Source organism: Moschus berezovskii, chromosome 20, assembly GCF_049115385.1.
Source record: "Moschus berezovskii isolate FMDL1 chromosome 20, NW_MosBer_1.0, whole genome shotgun sequence".
Taxonomy (NCBI): Eukaryota; Metazoa; Chordata; class Mammalia; order Artiodactyla; family Moschidae; genus Moschus; species Moschus berezovskii.
This window is the reverse complement of record NC_142479.1, coordinates 44,245,757-44,265,301: the sequence shown is the minus strand read 5'-3', so window position 1 is coordinate 44,265,301 and position 19,545 is coordinate 44,245,757. Positions and strand designations below refer to the sequence as shown.

Genomic DNA, 19,545 nt, shown 5'->3' with positions numbered 1-19,545 from the left:
CTCCAGGGGATCTTCCTGGCCCAGGGACTGGACCCAGGTCTCCCGCATTGAAGGCAGACGCTTTAACCTCTGAGCCACAAGGGGAAAGGATTAGATGCCAAGAAGGGGGAAGGGTAATTCCAAGCACGGGATTTCTTTACTCCATCAGTTGTCTGTGAAGCACTCAGTTTTCTGCAGCTACTTAATCTGGTATCTTTCCTCCCAATGGGGTGGCCAGTTCCTTCGAGGCAGGACCTTCAAGGTGAGGTGTGGGGATCCCCATCCCACATGGCTCCCAGCTGCAGCCCCTCATTTGTGACCACTATCCACCGAGCCCCAGGAAAGGGCTTTAGCACAGGTCTGCCTGGTCAGGGCAGTGTCTATAGAGTGTCGGAGCTGGAGTGTGCAGTCCTGGCTGACCAGCTGGGGACAGTGAGCTGGAGTGGGGAGGGCGTGGAGGACGTCCCCGTGTAGGCACTCATGCCTCCCAGCCCCCATGCACACGCTCTCTTCTTCTTGGAAAACACTTCCCCTCTTCAAGTAAATGGGCCATGACTTATCTCAGAAGTCACCTGGCTGCAAAGTCTTCGTGGACAGACTTGGGGGGCCAATTTAAGAGAGCCCAGAGGCCCTGCTAAAGCTCTTCGCTCAGTGATCGCCTGCCTGCCTCTCCCTGAAGATGCTGAGACAGGAGGAGTCTGTGGGAACTGGACTGGGTTTTGGTGACTGCATCTCTCAGGGTCTTGCATGGAGTCAGTTGTGGGGAGAGTACAGCAGGGGGTGAGCCCAGCAGCCAGGCCTTTATCACCACCTTGCCCCTCTCTGCAAACGCCCCCTCCACCATGTCCCCCAGCAGCAAGTTCAGCAGAGATTTCCAAACACTTCTGTCCTCACGGCTGCTCCACGGTGATCAGTCTTCAGAGGTTTAAAGACAAGAAGGGTTGGAGATACCACAGAAGAATTTTTTTTCCCCTCAGAAGGGCTCCTTCAAACAAACACGACCCCTACGATAAGAACCCAGAAGAGATATGACCACCTTGGTGGATAACAGAAATGGCCCCGATACCGCATCAGTGACAGGACCATCTGCAACGCCCTCAGTCCAAATCCCTCGGTGTTTCCGGGGCATTCTAGCAGTGAGAATGCTCTCCGGTTCTGTCTGTTCAGATTGGCGGTTCTCAAATGTGGTCCCTGGATCAGGGGCATGAGCATCACGTGGGAACTTGTTAGAAATGCAGGTTCCCAGGCCCCATCCCAGACCGTCTGAATCAAAGCTCTGGGGGCAGGGCCCAGGAACCTAGTTTTAACAAGCCCTCCATCCAGGGACACTGAAGTTTGAGAACCATCATTTTGGACTCCAGCTGGTGACATCCATAATAGAAAATGCAGTTCTAGAAGGTGACAAAACTATATAAAATGCTAGCCAACTTAGTCCCTAAAGTCCCAGGAATATAAATCTTACAACTGTATTCTCTCAGATTCTGCCTTATTTTTCTGTGTGTCATTTTCTCCTGTACTCACAGCTGATGCTCAGTACTTGTCGATCGATATCTGGTGACTGACTTCAGAATATGTTAATTTTTCCATCTCTAAAATGGAAGGTACTTATTCACTGATTCGTTATTTCATTTATCCAATTCATTCAAAGATTTATGGCTTAGCTTGAGTTGGCTCTGCCTATCGAGTCAATGTTCTGAAACTTCTGAAGCATCTGCAGCATCACATGAAGTCGTATCACTCTTTTTGTATAAACCTGACAAGGCTTTTTGTTGTTTTAGTCACCAAGTTGTCTGACTCTTTGTGACCCCATGGACTGTAGCCCTCCAGGCTCCTCTGTCCATGGGCTTTCCCAGGCAAGAATACGGGAGTAGGTTGCCATTTCCTTCTCCAGGGGATCGTCCTGACCCGGGGATCAAACTCACGTCTCTTGCATTGGCAGGTGGATTCTTTACCACTGAGCCATCTGGGAAAGCCCAATGAGGCTTTAGGTGTATGATTTGATCTGTGCTGGATTAGGATTTGCGGGCAGTAAACCATGCCGTTACTGTGTGCCCCTCAGTTCATCTTAGAGATCTACAGCAAAGGGATGTAATAGCAGTCAGTCTCAAAGGCCGCAGAAGGACCTTGCATGTGTGGTTACACAGCCTGTCAGGCTGCTGTGCGCTACACCAGGGTCAATTCAGGCAGTCAAAGGCTTGTTGCTTAGGACTGAACGGGCATTCTCGGGCTGCGGTCTAAACAAAGCACAGCTTGGCCTGAGCCGCTCTGTGTGAATGAGTTTGTACACAAATGATGAGATCTGGATTGCAGAAACACTATAACTCAAATTCAAGGAAAAAAAAATTTACTTTAAATATGACTGCTAGCCATTTAGCCAGATCCAGACTGTGGCTGAACAAGGGCTCTGCCTGGACATGCGTCCTAAGTGGGAGGACCTGAGGAGCGCTCGCTCTCTGGCCTCAGGGGACTTGGCTCAAGCCGACATGTCCTGAGGCCCAAGCTCCTTGCGGGAAACTGCTGGGAGGATGATGGGGCCTTCAGGGGGAACCTGGGTCCTTGGACCCTGCACGAAGAGCTGGCCGAGTTCTCCATGGCCCCAGACTGACTGCCCTTGCATCCCTCCAGAGGTACCTGCCCCTGGTGCTGTCACACTTGGCCCTGACCCTGGCCCTGGTTGGGATTCCCTAGACAGCAAAGGCAATTTGGGGTGCCTTGCTCCTTGTGCCAGGTTTGAGGAAACTGAATAGGACTGGGGGCTGCGTCCAACAGATGGGCAGATGGCCTGGCACAGGCGTCCACGTGTTGGGGCAGCAGGACCCGGGCGGGAATGGAGCACATGGGAGAGGCAGAGCCGGGGAGCTGCTTGCTTTCCAATGTCTGGGCATCACTAGAAAGGCTTGGAGGGGAGGGGCGGGAGAGGCTAGTTGGGTCAAGGTTGGGGCTCCAGGCAGAGCTGAGCAGCAGGAATCTGACCAGGAGGTGCCCAGATGTGCACTTAAAAGTTTACAATTGAAAACCGGGGGAGAAACTCACACGTCATCCAGTCCAGGGATGCCAGACCTGTGCCCTCCCCTCCCTCTTCCCTCACCCAAGACAGAGGCCACTATCGGACCCTGTTAGTGACCTGGTTTTCCAGTGGTCATGTGCAGATGTGAGAGTTGGACCATAAAGAAGTCTGAGCGCTAAAGAACTGATGCTTTCAAACTGTGGTGCTGGAGAAAACTCTTGAGACAGCAAGGAGGTCAAACCAGTCAATCATAAAGGAAATCAACCCTGAATATCCACTGGAAGGATTGATGCTGAAGTCGAAGCTTCCAATACTTTGGCCACTTGATGTGAAGAGACAACTCATTGGAAGAGACCCTGATGCTGGGAAAGACTGAGGGCAGAGGAAGAACGGGGCAACAGGATGAGATGGTATGGGGTTGCAAAGAGTCGGACATGACTTAGTGACTGAAGAACGACAATGGACCCCAGCGCTCTTCCCTACTAAGCCAGTAGACATCTCCCTGTCTGCAAAGCCACAGCCAGAGTCTGCAGAAGAATGAAATCTCACGACCTTCCTTCATCTGCACTAATACACCATCTCTGTGAATGAGGAAGACTTAAGAACAACTCAGTCTTCACAATAGCTCCAGGAGAGACGGGCCGTGACAGCCTCATGTGGGAGGCGAGGAGATGGCTGCCTGAGGAGGTGAGGTTCTTCTCTGAAGGGCAAAAGCTAAGAGGGGAAGGGGCGCCAGGGTTCCAAACCCAGGCCCCCTCCCCCAGGGCCACCATTGCCTCCCACTTGCAAGAGACTCTGGTTTCAGGTTCATCACAGAACAGACCGGCAAGTACGCGTTAGGATATATATTTGCAGATTCGTGAGACAATGCCGTTACAGGATATCAAAGCCTCTCTAAGAGACCATCCAGTGAAGGTGTCCTCACCTTTGTGAGCTCGCCGGGATGGAGTGTAAGGGCTTTTATGAAAGTCTCAGGGATGTGGCTTCTGGGGCAACGGTTTATGGTCACCGGCCTTCTGATCGCTCATTTGAAAAATATGTACTTACACAGACTGCAAGAAACCTCACCACTTCCTTCCTAAGTGTCGGTCAGGAACACTAATTACTTGACTAATTAGACTGTGAAACTTCCCTTACAGATGGTAAGAAGGACCTGTTTTCACCCCACAAATTTAGCCGTGACATCCCAGCCAAAAACCTGGAGGAGCGTTTCAATGGTTTTATTGTAGACAGCATGAACAATTTAAGCAAATCATATAAAAATAAATTAGAAACTAATGAAAATAGTCTGTCATCTCTGAAGAGGGGGAAATGACCTGGTTCTGGGGGAGGGAGGAACCTGCTGAGCCAGGCGGGCGGGGGCCCAGCCCCGACACCTCCTCAGGATGTGGGCTGACCCTCCGCAGACAGGCCTCACTTGGCTGCTGACTTTCAGGCCCTTTCTTCTCATTCTACGTGCCGCCCTGTTTCCTCCCAGCCGTTCCCTATGCAGAGAGCGTCTGCTCACCCAGAGGCCAGGCCGCACGGTCGCCCTGCAGCTGCTTCCTTTGGCCACATTCGTGCTCTTGCTGAAGAACTGCTGTCGTTGTTTAGCTGCTAAGTCCTGTCCGACTCTTTGCGACCCCATAGACTGTAGCCCACCAGGCTCCTCTGGCCATGGGACTCTCCAGGCAAAAATTCTGGAGTGGGCTGCCATTTCCTCCTCCAGATTCAGGGATCAAACCTGTGTCTCCTACATTGGCAGGTGGATTCTTTACCACTGAGCCACCGGGGAAGCCCCTGGCAAAGCACTAGCACAGACTAAAACGTCTACCACCAAGTACCGCAGCCCAGGGAAGGAAGCAGACTCCGACTCGCGGTGGCTGCCCGTGGGAGCTGACGCAGGGGGCACCCACGCCTTGGGCCTGCGGAGAAAGACGCTGAAACACTCACCAGCATCCAGGCTGCCCGTGGCTGCGGTCCAGCCCATGACGGGGGGGATGGCCCCCACGACCGCCCCCACCCACGTATTGGCGATGCTGACCCTCTTGAGTGGGGTGTAGCAGCAGGTGTACAGGAAGATGTTGAAGAGGCCCAGGGCGCCCGTGAGCGGGTTCACGCCCCAGGTCAGCAGGGCGACTCCGGGTACCGCACAGCATGTGGCGAAGGACACGGCGAGCAGCGGGCTGGAAGAGAGAGCAGAGCACACGGCGCTGTCAGATGGTCAGCTCTGGGGGGCCAGTGTGCAGGGTCAGAGCCGAGCAGGGGCGATCAGGCCCGGGGTGGGGAGTGAGCTGGGGGCAGCGCTGGCCTGGCCTTCTCCTGAGCCCAGGACATCCTCTGGACGTCATTTAACACGAGTAGGGACTTTCCTGCCGGAGCGCAGCTGCTCCTCCTGTATTTGCCAATTGGGGTTCACAAAGCAAGGAGGGCGGAGGCCTCTGAACCCTGGGTTTGAAGGGAGGCCCTGCCCCACCCCTCCCTGGCTGGGGGTTGTCCCGACCACCCCATGCTCATCTGGGCAGGAGCGACGACGGCCCCCTCCTCCCTGGGCTGAGGGGGGAGCCGCCCGATTTGTGCCTGTTCTGCACACGGTTTGGCTGCACAGCTGGTGGGAAGCAAATGGGTATGACGGATGAACCCCTCGGAACCCAGTATTTAAGATATGGACACAACCAGCATCTTACTTCTGGCAGAGTTCTCCCCATTTATTTATCCTTTATTTAAAAACTTCGCAGAGTTAGTAATAATGGGTAAGACTAGTGTGTCTGAGTACAGCTACGTATAATAAATTACAGGCTCAGCATGGCACCAGCTCCACACAACGAGAAGACTGTCCGCAGCGACAGCACTTCCTGGGCCAGAGCGCAGTTTCTGGACATGTGACTTCGAAAGAGGTCGCACAAGGCTGTATGTCAAATAGACGTCTACAGCGTAAAGATGACCGCAAGCCTGGTCCTCACCAGAGCCCGCTTTCTGAAGTGGACTTTGTGTGGCATCTTGTGAAAGGCTTCGTGGGAGCCTGGATGAACTGGGTCCACCAGCACCTGCCTGTCCTCATTCTTCCCAAAGCAATCTAAGCAGGTGCTCAAGCCTGCTTCCTCAAGGAGAAGCCACGGTTCACTCCCAGGCCCCAGTATGTGCCCACAGGGACCTGGGAGTCGCCAGTGCGCAGCTCTGAGGGTCTCTGGTTTTGGCGAGGCCATCAGGGCGAGGGTGGCCATCTGTCCCCTGCAGGCATGGCCTGTGTCTGGGACATTGCCCGCCTGCCTCTCAAGGAACAAGACGAGCTGAGGTTGGGGCAGGAGGGCAGCAGAGCCCACCTGCTGGAGACCAGGGGGTGTCGAGCTACTGGCATGTGAAGGGGGTAGGACCCTCGCAGAATCCTGGCTCCCATGCTGACCTGGGGACCAGCACTGACCCCTCTCTCCCAGGCTATGACTGCTTGGGCCTGCAGGTAGAAGTCAATGAAATGGGAGTCTTGATGGAAAGAGAAGAGTATCCGAGGGGAATGTTGTCCTGGCAACGGTGATGGAGACCCTCTAACCACACCTGAGACTTGGTGCGTGTTCAGTCTGAGTGAGTTGCCATCCCCTTCCCCCAACCTCCTTTGCATCTCGCATCTGTGATGCCCCCTAGAGGCCGCTCAAGCTGCCCTGTCCCCGCTGCATCCCTCCCACCCGAAGGGCTCATCTCCCTTCCTGATCCTCAGAGTGATGGTTGCAGCGCCTCTCCTGCCTTCTCAGACTCCGGCCCTTCAAGAGACAGCTTTCGCTCTTCTGTAAGAGTGACAGATGCCCTCATCTTGACTTCTTCCACCGCCCCCCCCCCCAATTTTCTCTCTCATTTTTCAAGGTAGACTCTCCGGTTTTGCTCTTGCGTAATCCCCTCCCTGGTCCGGCTTTTACCTTCTGCCTCCACGGCTACTGAGCGCCCATATCCTCACCTCAACGGCCTTGTTCACCCTTCCCCCAAGGTTCCAGCCATCCTCTCCGAGGCTGAGCCTGCCCACAGAGTGATGTGCCTGCTGTTCCACCTCCTGGTCCCCCCATCTCCTGCTGCACACCCTCTGGGCCTGCCACACCATGGAGTTGGAGTCCCTAGTGTTCCTGTTGGGCAGAAAACACAATCTTCCAGAGGCAAGGGGAGGGGGGCTGCCTGGGGTCACTTCTCACACTGCTCTAGAAAAAAGACCCCAAATGGTTGAAAAGCAGGGCAAGCATTGTATCTGCTCTTCTTTCGATCAGGTAGTTTACAGCTTATAAGAAAGATATTTTTTCCCTATGGCACTCTAAAAAGCTAGTTTTATTTTGGGTGGGAGAAAAATGTGGCTCATAAACATTTTTATTTTTCCTGAATTGGACCTTGTGTTAAAAAAATAAAAAATGTTCACTCCTTCTCCAAGGGCTCTGGAAGGCCATCAATTCAAAGGTATTAGTGTTATGAAAAGATCTTTCACAAAAGCACATTCGAATTTAATTGATTGAGATCAGTGACTTTACCTGGAAGTTTAGTTTCTGACCCTTGTCAGAATCACAGAGAATCATGAGGTTCAAGTCTGGTGTTTAAATCTACGCTCAGGGGCACAAATGAAAACCGGAGAGGCTGACAAGGCACGTAAACAAGAACAAGGATATATACCCAGGAAGTCACAACCATCCTCAGCACCTGGATCCTTGGGGGACCCACTTCCTGCTGGTCCAAGGAGCCGGGGTCGGCTCATGTTGTGGGCAAAGGTGCCCCAGTGGCTAATTCTGTGAAGTTTATTTTCCTGTGGTTTGCTTTTCATAAGCATATATGCTTATCAACAGAGGGATGGATAAAGAAGGTGCTTTACACACACACACACACAATGGAATATTACTCAGCCATAAAGGAGAATAAAGGAATACCACTTGCAGCAACACAGGTGGCCCTAGAGATTATTAGACTAAGTGAGGTAAGTCAGACAGAGAAAGACAAATGCCATACGATACGTGGAATCTAAAAAAAAAATGATGCAGACAAACTTATTTACAAAACAGAAGAACAGTACAGAGGCAGAAAACAAGCTTATGGTTACCAAGGGATGGAGCGGGGGATAAACTGGGAGACTGGGACTGACATTCACACTACTGTAGGTAAGGTAGATAACTAGTAAGAACCTACTGAATAGCACAGGGAATTCTACCCAGTGCTCTGTAATGACCTATATGGGAAAAGAGCCTTAAAAAAGAGCGATTATATGTATATGTATAACTGATTCACTCTGCTGTATACCTGACACTAACATACTATAAACCAACTATACTCCAATGAAAACTTTTAAAAAATAAAATAAAAAGTATATATTCTCACCCTACATTTGAGAAAAGGGAGGGTGGTAAAAAACCATGTTATAAAAGTAACATACATTCACTTCAGCATATGTAGAACTAAATTTAGAAAATCATACAAAATATTCTAAATTAGCTATTCAAAGAAACGTGCTGGTTTCTATCTTTCTAGCTTTTTTTCCAATGATATGTCTACTTTAAAAACAACTGAGAACACAATGAACTGTGGCTTTGTTATTCTATTTTCAATATATCTTAATAATCTCCCTATGCCATTAAGAATAACTTTACATCATTATCATTAATGGGGCTTTCCCTGATAGCTCAGGTGGTAAAGAATCCGCCTGCAATGTAGGGTCAGGAAGATCCACTGGGGAAGGGAGAGGCTAACCACTCCAGTATTCTTGGGCTTCCCCTGTGGCTCAGCTGGTAAAGAATCCTCCTGCAATTATCATTAATAGCTACATGGCCTATTTGGTGGCAGGCCATGATAAATTCAATCAGTATGTCCACTTAGTATTTTTCCATTGTTTTAATTAGAAATAATGTTGGGATGAATATGTTACAGACAGGTCAGTATTTACAGCTCTGATTACAATAAATTCTGAGACTAGGTTCCCAGGTCACTGGGGCAGATGACGTGCACATTTTTAGGGGTTTTGACTTGTACTCCAGCCTGTACTTGAGAGTTTATACTCTTTACCTCCCTCCCAGCAGTGTATGAGAAAGTCTATTCCCAGGATCTGTATCAATACTGGGCATGAAATTCAAAACAAAACTGAACAAACGCAAACAAGTTCGTTGAGACAGTCTTATCCCCCTTTTACAGATGAGAAACTGAGATTCGGAACCAGAACCTGTACTCAGGTTTCCTTCCGGGCTCATTCATGTACCCTGGGGGTTCCCCTCTAACCAGTCCGTGGGGGCACTGGTCTAATGCCACTTACTGACCACTCCTGGGGTCTGCTGGGGTCTTTATGCTGGTGGCCTCTGATTCAGAGCAGCCTCCCGTGTGCTCGCAGTTCCTTTAGTTCACGCCACTGCATACGTAGCCTAACTTCCTGCTGCGTCCCCTGAGATGGAAATGACTGGGAGGCACAAATGATTTTCATAAAAAGGGGCAGACCTGGGATATAATACACTGTGCAAGACAGACATGGTCTTTATCCTGGGGGGATTATCCTGGGGTGGGAGACAGTAAGATAGGCAGCACAGTCGAGTGGGGAGCAAGCCGCCAGGGAGCAGGAACCCAGTTCAGGGGTTTGGGGGTGGACACAGGAGGTTCAGCGACTTTTAAGCCAAGCCTGGATGGACAGATGTGGGGGCAGACAAAGGGTGGGGAAGTGTGTTTCAGGGGTGGAAGGGGTCAGAGGCATAGGTCGCGGAGGCCATGGGGGAGGCCTCTGGGCAGAAGTCCTTTTTGCTTCTTAAATCGAGGAAGAAAAGGGTCTGACCTGCTTCTGAGAAGGAGCCCTCTGCCTGCCAGGGGGGATGCCATTCACTTGCCTCTCAGAAGAAGTCCACATTAGGTGTTTTTTTTGAGGAAAGTGACTTGCCATCACCCCAGTATACAATTTTAATCACAAGCTTACTTGAGAGAGGGCTTCCCATGGCTCAGATGGTAAAGAATCTGCCTAAAATGCAGGAGACTTGGGTTCAATTCCTGGGTCAGGAAGATCCCCTGGAGGAGGGCATGGCAACCTGGAGAATCCCATGGACAGAGAGCCTGGCAGGCTACAGTCCATGGGGTTGCAGAGTTGGACACAACTGATTGACTAAACAACAACAAACAACAGCCTGTAATCTACCCTCTAGATGCCCCCAAACCCACATGGAAAGAAGTAGGGTGGCAGGGAGCAGGCCCCCCTTCTGCCCAGTGGCCTTGGGTAGACTGACACCAGGGCTGTCTCTCTCAAGGCTTCTTTTTTTTTTTTTGACTTTTTTCCTGGACGATTTTGTTACATTTTACATACCTTACAAGTTAAAGGAAGCCTTGTTTGAAATAAGGCAGAATAAAAGAAAAGTGAGGGTTTTGGTTAGAATCTTTGTTTATAGTGAAAATACATCAGTGAAAGAAGCAAAGGGATCTTTTTGAGACTGGAAACAGGAAGAGGAGGAGCAAGAATAAAGAGAAAATAAACACTTTCTAACACCATACACAAAAATAAACTCAAAATGGATTAAAGATCTAAATGTAAGACCAGAAACTACTAAACTCCTAGAGGAAAACATAGGCAAAACACTCTCGGACATAAACCACAGCAGGATCCTCTATGACCCACCTCCCAGTATATTGGAAATAAAAGCAAAAATAAACAAATGGGACCTAATTAAAATTAAAAGCTTCTGCACAACAAAGGAAACTATAAGCAAGGTGAAAAGACAGCCTTCAGAATGGGAGAAAATAATAGCAAATGAAGCAACAGACAAAGAATTAATCTAAAAAATATACAAGCAACTCCTGCAGCTCAATTCCAGAAAAATAAAAGACCCAATCAAAAAGTGGACGAAAGAACTAAACAGACATTTCTCCAAAGAAGACATACAGATGGCTAACAAACACATGAAAAGATGCTCAACATCACTCATTATCAGAGAAATGCAAATCAAAACCACAATGAGGTACCATTTCATGCCAGTCAGAATGGCTGCTATCCAAAAGTCTATAAGCAATAAATGTTGGAGAGGGTGTGGAGAAAAGGGAACCCTTCTACACTGTTGGTAGGAATGGAAACTAGTACAGCCACTATGGAGAACAATGTGAAGATTTCTTAAAAAACTGGAAATAGAACTGCCATACGACCCAGCAATCCCACTGCTGGGCATACACACCGAGGAAACCAGAATTGAAAGAGACACGTGTACTTCAATGTTCATCGCAGCACTGTTTATAATAGCCAGGACATGGAAGCAACCTAGATGTCCATCAGCAGATGAATGGATAAGAAATGTATATGTGGTACATATACACAGTGGAATATTACTCAGCCATGAACAAGAATGCATTTGAATCAGTTCTAATGAGGTGGATGAAACTGGAGCCTATTATACAGAGTGAAGTAAGTCAGAAAGAAAAACACCAATATAGTATACTAACGCATATATATGCAATTTAGAAAGATGGTAACAATAACCCTGTATGCGAGACAGCAAAAGAGACACAGATTTATAGAACAGTCTTTCGGATTCTGTGGGAGAGGGCGAGGGTGGGATGATATGGGAGAATAGCATTGAAACATGTTAAATATCATATGTGAAATGAATCGCCAGTCCAGATTTGATTCATGATACAGGGTGCTCAGGGCTGGTGCACTGGGATGACCCCGAGGGATGATATGGGGAGGGAGGTGGGAGGGGGGTTCAGGATGGGGAACACATGTACACTCTTGGCGGATTCAAGTCAATGTATGGCAAAACCAATAGAATATTGTAAAATAAAATTAATTAATTAATTAAAAAATAATTCAAAACAAAAATCAAGCAGGGTGTCTGGGTTATTTTTTCAAAATTCTGATTTACCATGAAATCTTTAAATATCATGGTGATACTAAAGTTGCTTAAGTTTAGCTGTTTTAATAAAGACATCTGTTTGTGATATAGAGAAAGATTAGAAATGTATGATCATGTCTCATCTTGGTTACATATAAATATGGTTTTCTGCCTTACTCTCATAAAATATGCTCAGAGCTAAATCTCAAAGACTTGAAGGGCAATTTTGTCAAACACTGATTTCTTATTATTTTAGGTAAATTATTTATCATACTCTTTCTCCTAATCATACTGCTTAGCCCTTGATCAAAAGACCCACCTCCTCTCCCTGTTCCTGTGGGTTCTGGTAAGTACCCTGAACCTGGAGAAGGACACTCTTTGCCCCGTTATTTCTCCTTTTATCAGTTATTCTTCATTCAAAATTTTTGTTTACATTTTAATCATTCTTTTTTGCTCCATTCATCATTTAATTTCTTTAGCAGTTCATCTCCACTTCAAGTGCTACTCTGAGGCCTGATTTCTAGACCTAAGACCGGAAGGAAGGTTAATAAGGAAGCTTCCTTGTGTTTCCCTGGGCTGGGGGTGACCCCAGAGAAAGAGGGCCTCCAGAATGTCTATTTTTAATTATAAATTATAAAGGTAAGATGGCTTGAAACATGTTTCTAAAGATAACAATTATAACTGAAGAATATTTCTATCTTCAATTACAACTTTAAATCAAGAATTTGATTATAGCAAATTACAAAAATATAAATCAGAGCCAGAAAAAACTAGGTTGATCACATGCAAAACATTTTTTTTTAAAATGTGCTCTTACAAATCTACCACAGTACCTGTGATGGCTTTCATTGAGAACTGAGGAATTAATATGTTTGTGAGTGGATACTGCTGAAACGAATTTATGAAGGAGAGATCATAAAAGCAGGTGAATGGGCGTGACGACGCTGTGAACATTTCTAATTGTCAATAAAACAGGAAAAAAAATACAAATAAGGAAAACAGCATTACTTGATGGATGGGGAACGGAGGTGGGAAAAGGTCCAGCAATTTTCTTGAACTAACAAAAAAAAAAAATTCTTTCATATCCGTTTACTCATTCATGCAAATAGATTCATGGCTCATGCTGAGGGTAGAATGATGGTTCATTTTCAAACTCACATCCAAAACTGAATTACATTTTAAATGGAGAGACCTTTCTACTGAGCACCAGTGTGAGGTCTTTCTACTCGGGCATTTCCTGCCCAAGGCTACCACGGAAAAGAAACTAATAGATCCGAGTGGGGGGAAATTTGCTAACACGTTTCTATGAATTATTTATTCTTCCCATAAAATCTAGTACTTCTTTGTTTACTAAACACCAACCTTTAGTATCTCTATCTAAGTGTAATTTTCTATAGAAATTAGGAACAAATGAGAATATACAAGCTTTAATTTGATACCTACTTATTCCATTTAAACACAATTTAAATTGCCTGACTTTTACATGAGTTACTGGAGAAATGTGGCCTTTCTGTTTAAGCAAAGTGTCAGAGAGGGCTATGAAATGTTATATGAAATCAAGAAATCAAGGCGTTATATTCTAAGCAGCTCTGCAGGTAATTGGTTTACACAAAAACTAATCTCATACTGCGTGGTCATTTTTGCAGAATAAATGATTTTTAAATTATAAAATAAAATCCCCTTTCTTCAAAACCAAAAGAAAACTCAAAAGTGTAATCAAACCAAGCCAATTTAACTTTAATTTCCTGAATAAATCCCACATTTGAGCTTTGACCTGAGTTTTTTTGGAGAAGTCTCCACAAATAACTGTTTTGAAAAGAGGTACTCTTACAAATCTACCACATTAACTGTGATGGGTTTTATTGAGAACCGGGGAATTAATATCTCTCTAAGTGGATATTGCTGAAACGAATTTATGAAGGAAAGATCATAAAAGCAGGTGAACGGGTGAGACAGGGATCCCGGATCTTCCAGGGACCTGGGGATCATAGAGGAATTCAGTAGGTGGTCCCTGCCCTCATGGGCGTGAGAAAACACTGAGATTGGACCACTACACTGGAAACTTGGTCTTCATGGACAGAAATGAACAATAGGAATCTTCTCCTTAAGAATTCCAGAACCTTGGTGCAAACTGCACATTCTTTTTTCATTGGAGTATACCTGCTTTACAACGCTGTGTTAGTCTCTGCTGCACAACAATGTGAATCAGCTGTATGTATACATGTATCCCCTCCCTCTGGAGCCTCCTTCCCATCCCACCCCCGATCCCAGCCCTCTAGGTCATCACAGAGCACTGAGCTCAGCTCCCTGGGCTAGACAGCAGCTTCCGGGTAGCTAGCTATTTTACACATGGTAAAGGGAGGAGAAGGGGACGACGGAGAATGAGATGGCTGGATGGCATCACCGACTCTGTGGACATGAGTTTGAGTGTACTCCGGGAGTTGGTGATGGACAGGGAGTCCTGGCGTGCTGTGATTCATGGGGTCGCGGAGAGTCGGACACGACTGAGCGACTGAACTGAACTGAACTGAACTGAATGTATATATGTCAATGCTCTTACCTCAATTCGTACCCTCCTCTCCTTCCCCGACTGAATGCACAGCCCCTTCTCTATGCCTGTGTCTCTACTCCTGCCCTGCAAATGGGTTCATCAGTACCATTTCCCTAGATTCTGTATAAATATATAGTTTAATATATGATACTTGTTTTTCTTTTTCTGACTTATTTTATTCTGTATGACAGACTCTAGGTCCACCCATGTCTCCACAAATGATGCAATTTCACTTCTTTTTATGGCTGAGTAGTATTCCATGGTATATACGTACCACACCTTTATCCATTCATCTGCTGATGGACATTGTACCATTCATCTTTATATGCCCTGTACCTAAGGCTCAGGCCCAAAATGTTGACTGAAACAAACCTTTACAAATCAGGCAAGACAGAGAATGTGATCTTAAGATGACTGCTCCCGTAACATCAATCAAAGGGAGTAGCATAGGATGATGACAAATCTTTTTACATCGTCTTATTTGAAAGGAAATGGCAACCCACTCCAGTATTCTTGCCTGGAGAATCCCATGGACAGACGAGCCTGGCAGCTAGAGTGCATGGGGTTGCAAAGAGTTAGACACAACTGAAGCGACTTAGCATAGCACCTTTGAAAAGAGAGGAAGTGAAGTGACAGGAGGTTAGACCAAACGACTCCAGGTATTAATAAAGGTGTTTGCTCCTATGACTTATTTCTCACGTGACTGCAAGCGATTGGCTGTGTAACTGTGATGTCATAGTTAACTCTTTATATTCATGGTTCTTACAATATTGTAGGTATTTTCTGGTTGTAAACAGGGGCCTGGGGCCCAAAGGATCTCCCATGCCCAGGACTGCTGTCAACATATATTCACAACTCATGATGCTTCCTAAAAGCCATGAATGCATTCTTCCTTCTTATGACAATGAGAGAAAGAGAGAGAGATTAACGTTGAGGAGACACCCGAGTCCCTCTCATTCACCCACTGTGACGACTCTGAATGATGATATGAAAACAGACTTTCTTCTGCCTATTCTTCCTACTATGGTTCAGCAAGATGAGATGATTTTATTTTAAGGACAAAGTTCTGGACATTAGCACCACTGTTCTTAAAGTTGAGACCAAATCTGTTCTTTCTGCCACTTTTAATGACTGGTGAACACTAAATAAAAAGAAATTTCTACACTTATAAAATGTTTATGCTCTTATTACATTTGCAGTATATACACACCGAGAGACTAATCATAACCACCCAGACCCTGCAGAGCTTCATCCAGGCCGGTACGTGTCTACTAGACCAGCATGACAGGGGGATGAATAACATTCCCAGGTCCCCTGCAGCCTGCTAAATGTTTACATTTGCTTAAGTGCTTACTGGTAAAACCTTCAGTAAATGTGAAAAATGTCTCCTGTAAATCCCTATAATACTTTGGCTAAACCTCGTTCTTTAAGTTAATAATGCCAACTAAACAATCCACTCATTTCACTTCGAAAACTCAATCTTCATCACTCATTTCACAACCAGGTATGGGCTGCCCCCAATTCCGAGTGTTTTAATTTATCCCCTCGAAGAATAACTTTCCTCTCTGCTCTTATCACTTCATCTCTCCGCTCACAGCCCCCACCTAAAGCTTACAAGTTCTGGATCACTCTCGTTGGATCCATTAAGTTGGGAAAAGTAAAGCTGACATGTATTCTTTCCCTGTCAACGTGAGGGAGCTGGAAAATGGATAATTCAAAGGAGACGAAATGAAAATAACCGAGAAGGCCCAGCCCATGTCTGATTTCTTCAGGGAGCTTTCACTGCCCAGCTGCTCTTTATCTGAGTCTTCCCTTTCTGACCTCCCGGAGAACTTCTCGTTTGTATCAACTCATTCCATTTCCCTTGATCCATGTTTATGGGCTGCCCCATCTCATCTGCTAAGCACTTTTTGCATTTGGCATAATTTTTCCACCCAGACTCGAGGCCTTTTGAGCATGATTTAACAATAAAACTGACAGTGCCGGTTCCACTCTAGGTAATCAATACATTCTTAATGAATTGAATTAAACAAGGGAATTATTTAATTCTAAAACACAGAGAAACATTTGGTCTTGACATCCTTAAGATTAATTTTAGTTAGGAGAGACCAGGAAAAAAGGTTATTACTTAGAAAAAAAAAATACACAAGCTATATATATATATATATACCTTAGAAATATGAGTCTGCAGGATTTCAAGTTAAAGAAAGACGTGTATCTCTGTTCTGTCTGAAAACTAACAGGAGAGTGAAGAGAAGACAGAAAATCCCAACTAGAACCAGGAAATGCTCCTACAGAAGAGCGGCCCGGTCCAGGAGGCGTGCACCTGACATCACCCCTCAGAACGTCTCCCCGAGGCTCAGACTATGAGTCAGAGAAGGACTGGGACATGCAGAGGGTGCTCTGGGTTGGGGAGCAGACCCCAGTTAGAAGGTGACCAAGTAGAACCAGGGCCAAGGGCAGCGCAGGCTCCTGGATAAAGCAGCCACGTAGGAGTGGCCTGGGTGCTATCCCCCAGCGAGACCCCTGCCCATGCTTAACTGTCCTCCATGCCTTGCCCTTGGCCCTGGGCACTGGACCGGGGCTCAGCCAGCAAACCTTCTCTCGCTGGACCTTAGACCTGACACAGAGGACTCGGCCAGCAGGCCCGGGGGTCAAGGCCGAGGTTCCCAGTTTGATGATGAGTCAATTTAAGTGGAAGCAGGGTTTGAAGGGGCTTCCCAGGAGGCACTAGTGGTAAGGAACCCACCTGCCAATGCAGGAGACATAAAACAGGAGGGTTTGATCCCTGGTTCAGAAAGATCCCCTGGAGGAGGGCATGGCAACCTACTCCAGTATTCTTGCCAGGAGAATCCCATGCACAGAGGAGCCTGGTGGGCTACATCTATAGGGTTGCACAGTCGGACACAACTGAAGTGACTTAGCATGCATGCTTCGGGCTTGAAGACCCAACATGCAGAGGAATGAGGTGGAAGCAAACAGTAGCCTGGATACTGGGGTGGAAGGGATGAGGGGACCACGCCTTCTAGAAGACTGGTGGTAAAAAGAGGAGAAGGAAAGAAAAACCAGATGGAGTAGCTGACTGAACAGGCTCCTCTCTGTGACAGAAGGACTGCTCATCCAGATATGAAGTCAGAGGGGAAGGACCCAGTGGAGTAGCAGGGCTGGCAGAAGAGCTTGGAGGCCCAGGGAGGCTGAACTGAGGACCCGCACTCTGCAAGCTGCTCTCCAGGCTCTGAGTTTGGGGATCAGAAGGCAGAAACAGGGTCCCCAGCTGCCAAAAACAGGTGTCAGATTCTGGCGGAGATAACCTGCGGTGGACGACCCCTGGTCCCATCCTCCCGGAAGAAACAAGGGCTACCTGAGGAGGAGTTCTGAGGACATTCACTCTGGACCACTCGTCATTCTCTGAGCCCTCCCTTCTGGCACTTAAAAACCAGAGTCCTCTTTATCCAGTTAGGATCAGTGCTGCAAGCAAAACTCAGAGCTTCATCACATGCAAGGTGTTCAGGGACACTGGATACGTGAGTGACAGGTAAGAAGGAAGGAGGATACTCATGAGGCTGTAAAACAACAGAAGAACAGACGGCTTGGAGCATCAAACTCTGTCTTGATTTTGCCTGCTCCCCTCACATTGCCCCCCTTCCCCTGGCGTCATCCAGGCTCCAGAGCCCTGGTCCCCTGGGCACAGCCTGGGCCATGCTGACACTCGGCCTCAGAGGCACAGATGTGAGGGTATGGGTCCCAGTTAACAGAGGTCAATTCTGCGGGGAGGAGCTGACCCTGGGGTATGTATGAGCGCCGTTCTGACCCCGGAGCGCCTCTCTCCAGATGTCCTCAGACACAGACGCCAAGCTCTCTACCAAATGCACCGAGACTCTGGTCCAGCCTTGGGCTGAAATGCTTCCTCAGTGATGTGGAGGACACTGTACTCAAGTTCATCAGGTGGCCCCTGAGCCATTAAAGACTCTGATAGATAATTCTGCCCCAGAGGCCCGGAGCCAGAGTAAAAAGCAGAGGGCCTCGGGGTCAAGTGTTTCCACAGGAAACCGAATCAGTCACCTGCAATTACTGCTCTCCAGACGAGACCACCAAAGAAACTCACAACCGGCCCTGCGAGAGTGAGGAGGGATTCACAGATGTCATCTTAATATAAAAACACTTCTTTCTGCTAAAGATGTAAGAATCAGTCTTTTCCCAAATAGTTAATGCCTTTTTTTTTTTAACCTTAAAAATTTTAGACACGCAGAATTGGCATTTTATGTAGGTAACCGACAGATAGTTAAAAGTGCTGTCCTCTGTATTCTCCTTGGGAAAACGAAGTAAAGAATAATGCAATGTCATGGATGTGTATGGCCATGAAATGGCATTTTAGCTGTAAAGATTTTTTTCCCTCTGATTCTCAAAAATGTTAGAGAAATTTTTTGTGGTCTAAGATGTAAAAGGTATGCTTTCACTGTAACTACTTCAAAATTTAGCCAGTTATCTCAATATGCCTTGTTTATCAAGTATGTGTTCAATGTCAGTTTTTCCAATATCTGAAGCGTCAGAGACAAACAGTAGCTCGGTAAAAAGCAAGGCATGAGCACAAAGTCTGGCGAACGAAGCCCCGGGGGGACTTTCTCAAGACGCTGCGAGCCGCAGTCCACTCAGCCCATGCAGGTCAGCCCTAAGGCGGAGGAAGTGGATTCCACTCAGAATCATCCTTCATGATCCCCTGAAGTCACCATAAAGGACACACAGGCTTATGTATGCACAGTTCTGGGAAACGATGACTAGGTTCACTGAAGTCTGAGGATGGCTGAGTTAAATTAAGAGGGAACAGAAGAAAACAGTCTGTATTTACAGGGCTGGGCCCTCAGAGTATCTGCCTCCAAGACAACTCTGCAGAGGCGAGAGGTGGAGAACTAAGAGGGTTCTATGTCCAGAGGGTGGATGCCCTTCTGTCTTCACGCTGATGACACAGGCGTGGACTCTGGCTGTGCTGTGAGGCCAGGGGCCGGGGTGGGGCATGGCGGTATTCTTCTCCCTTCACTAGTCAAGGCAAAATACAGGGAACAGGGGACTTCCCTGGTGGTCCAGTGGTGAAGAATCTGCCTTGCAATGCAGGGGACCAGGGTTCCATCCCTGGTCGGGGACCTAAGGTCCCACACGCTGCGCAGCCACTAAGCCCACGTGCCACTGTGAGAGAGTCAGACCACTGCCAGGAAAGATCCTGCAGGACA

The 19,545-nt window shown here is 47.3% G+C and overlaps 1 protein-coding gene across 1 annotated transcript in view; it reads right to left on the bottom strand.

Moving 5' to 3' along the window:
* The window catches only part of COX10 (cytochrome c oxidase assembly factor heme A:farnesyltransferase COX10), a 109,667-nt gene that overhangs the window by 7,482 nt on the left and 82,640 nt on the right, over positions 1-19,545 (bottom strand). The window contains exon 6 of the mRNA XM_055407319.2: positions 4,919-5,151. Coding sequence (XP_055263294.2) covers positions 4,919-5,151 — 233 coding nt within the window. The remainder of the gene's footprint in view (positions 1-4,918; positions 5,152-19,545) is intronic.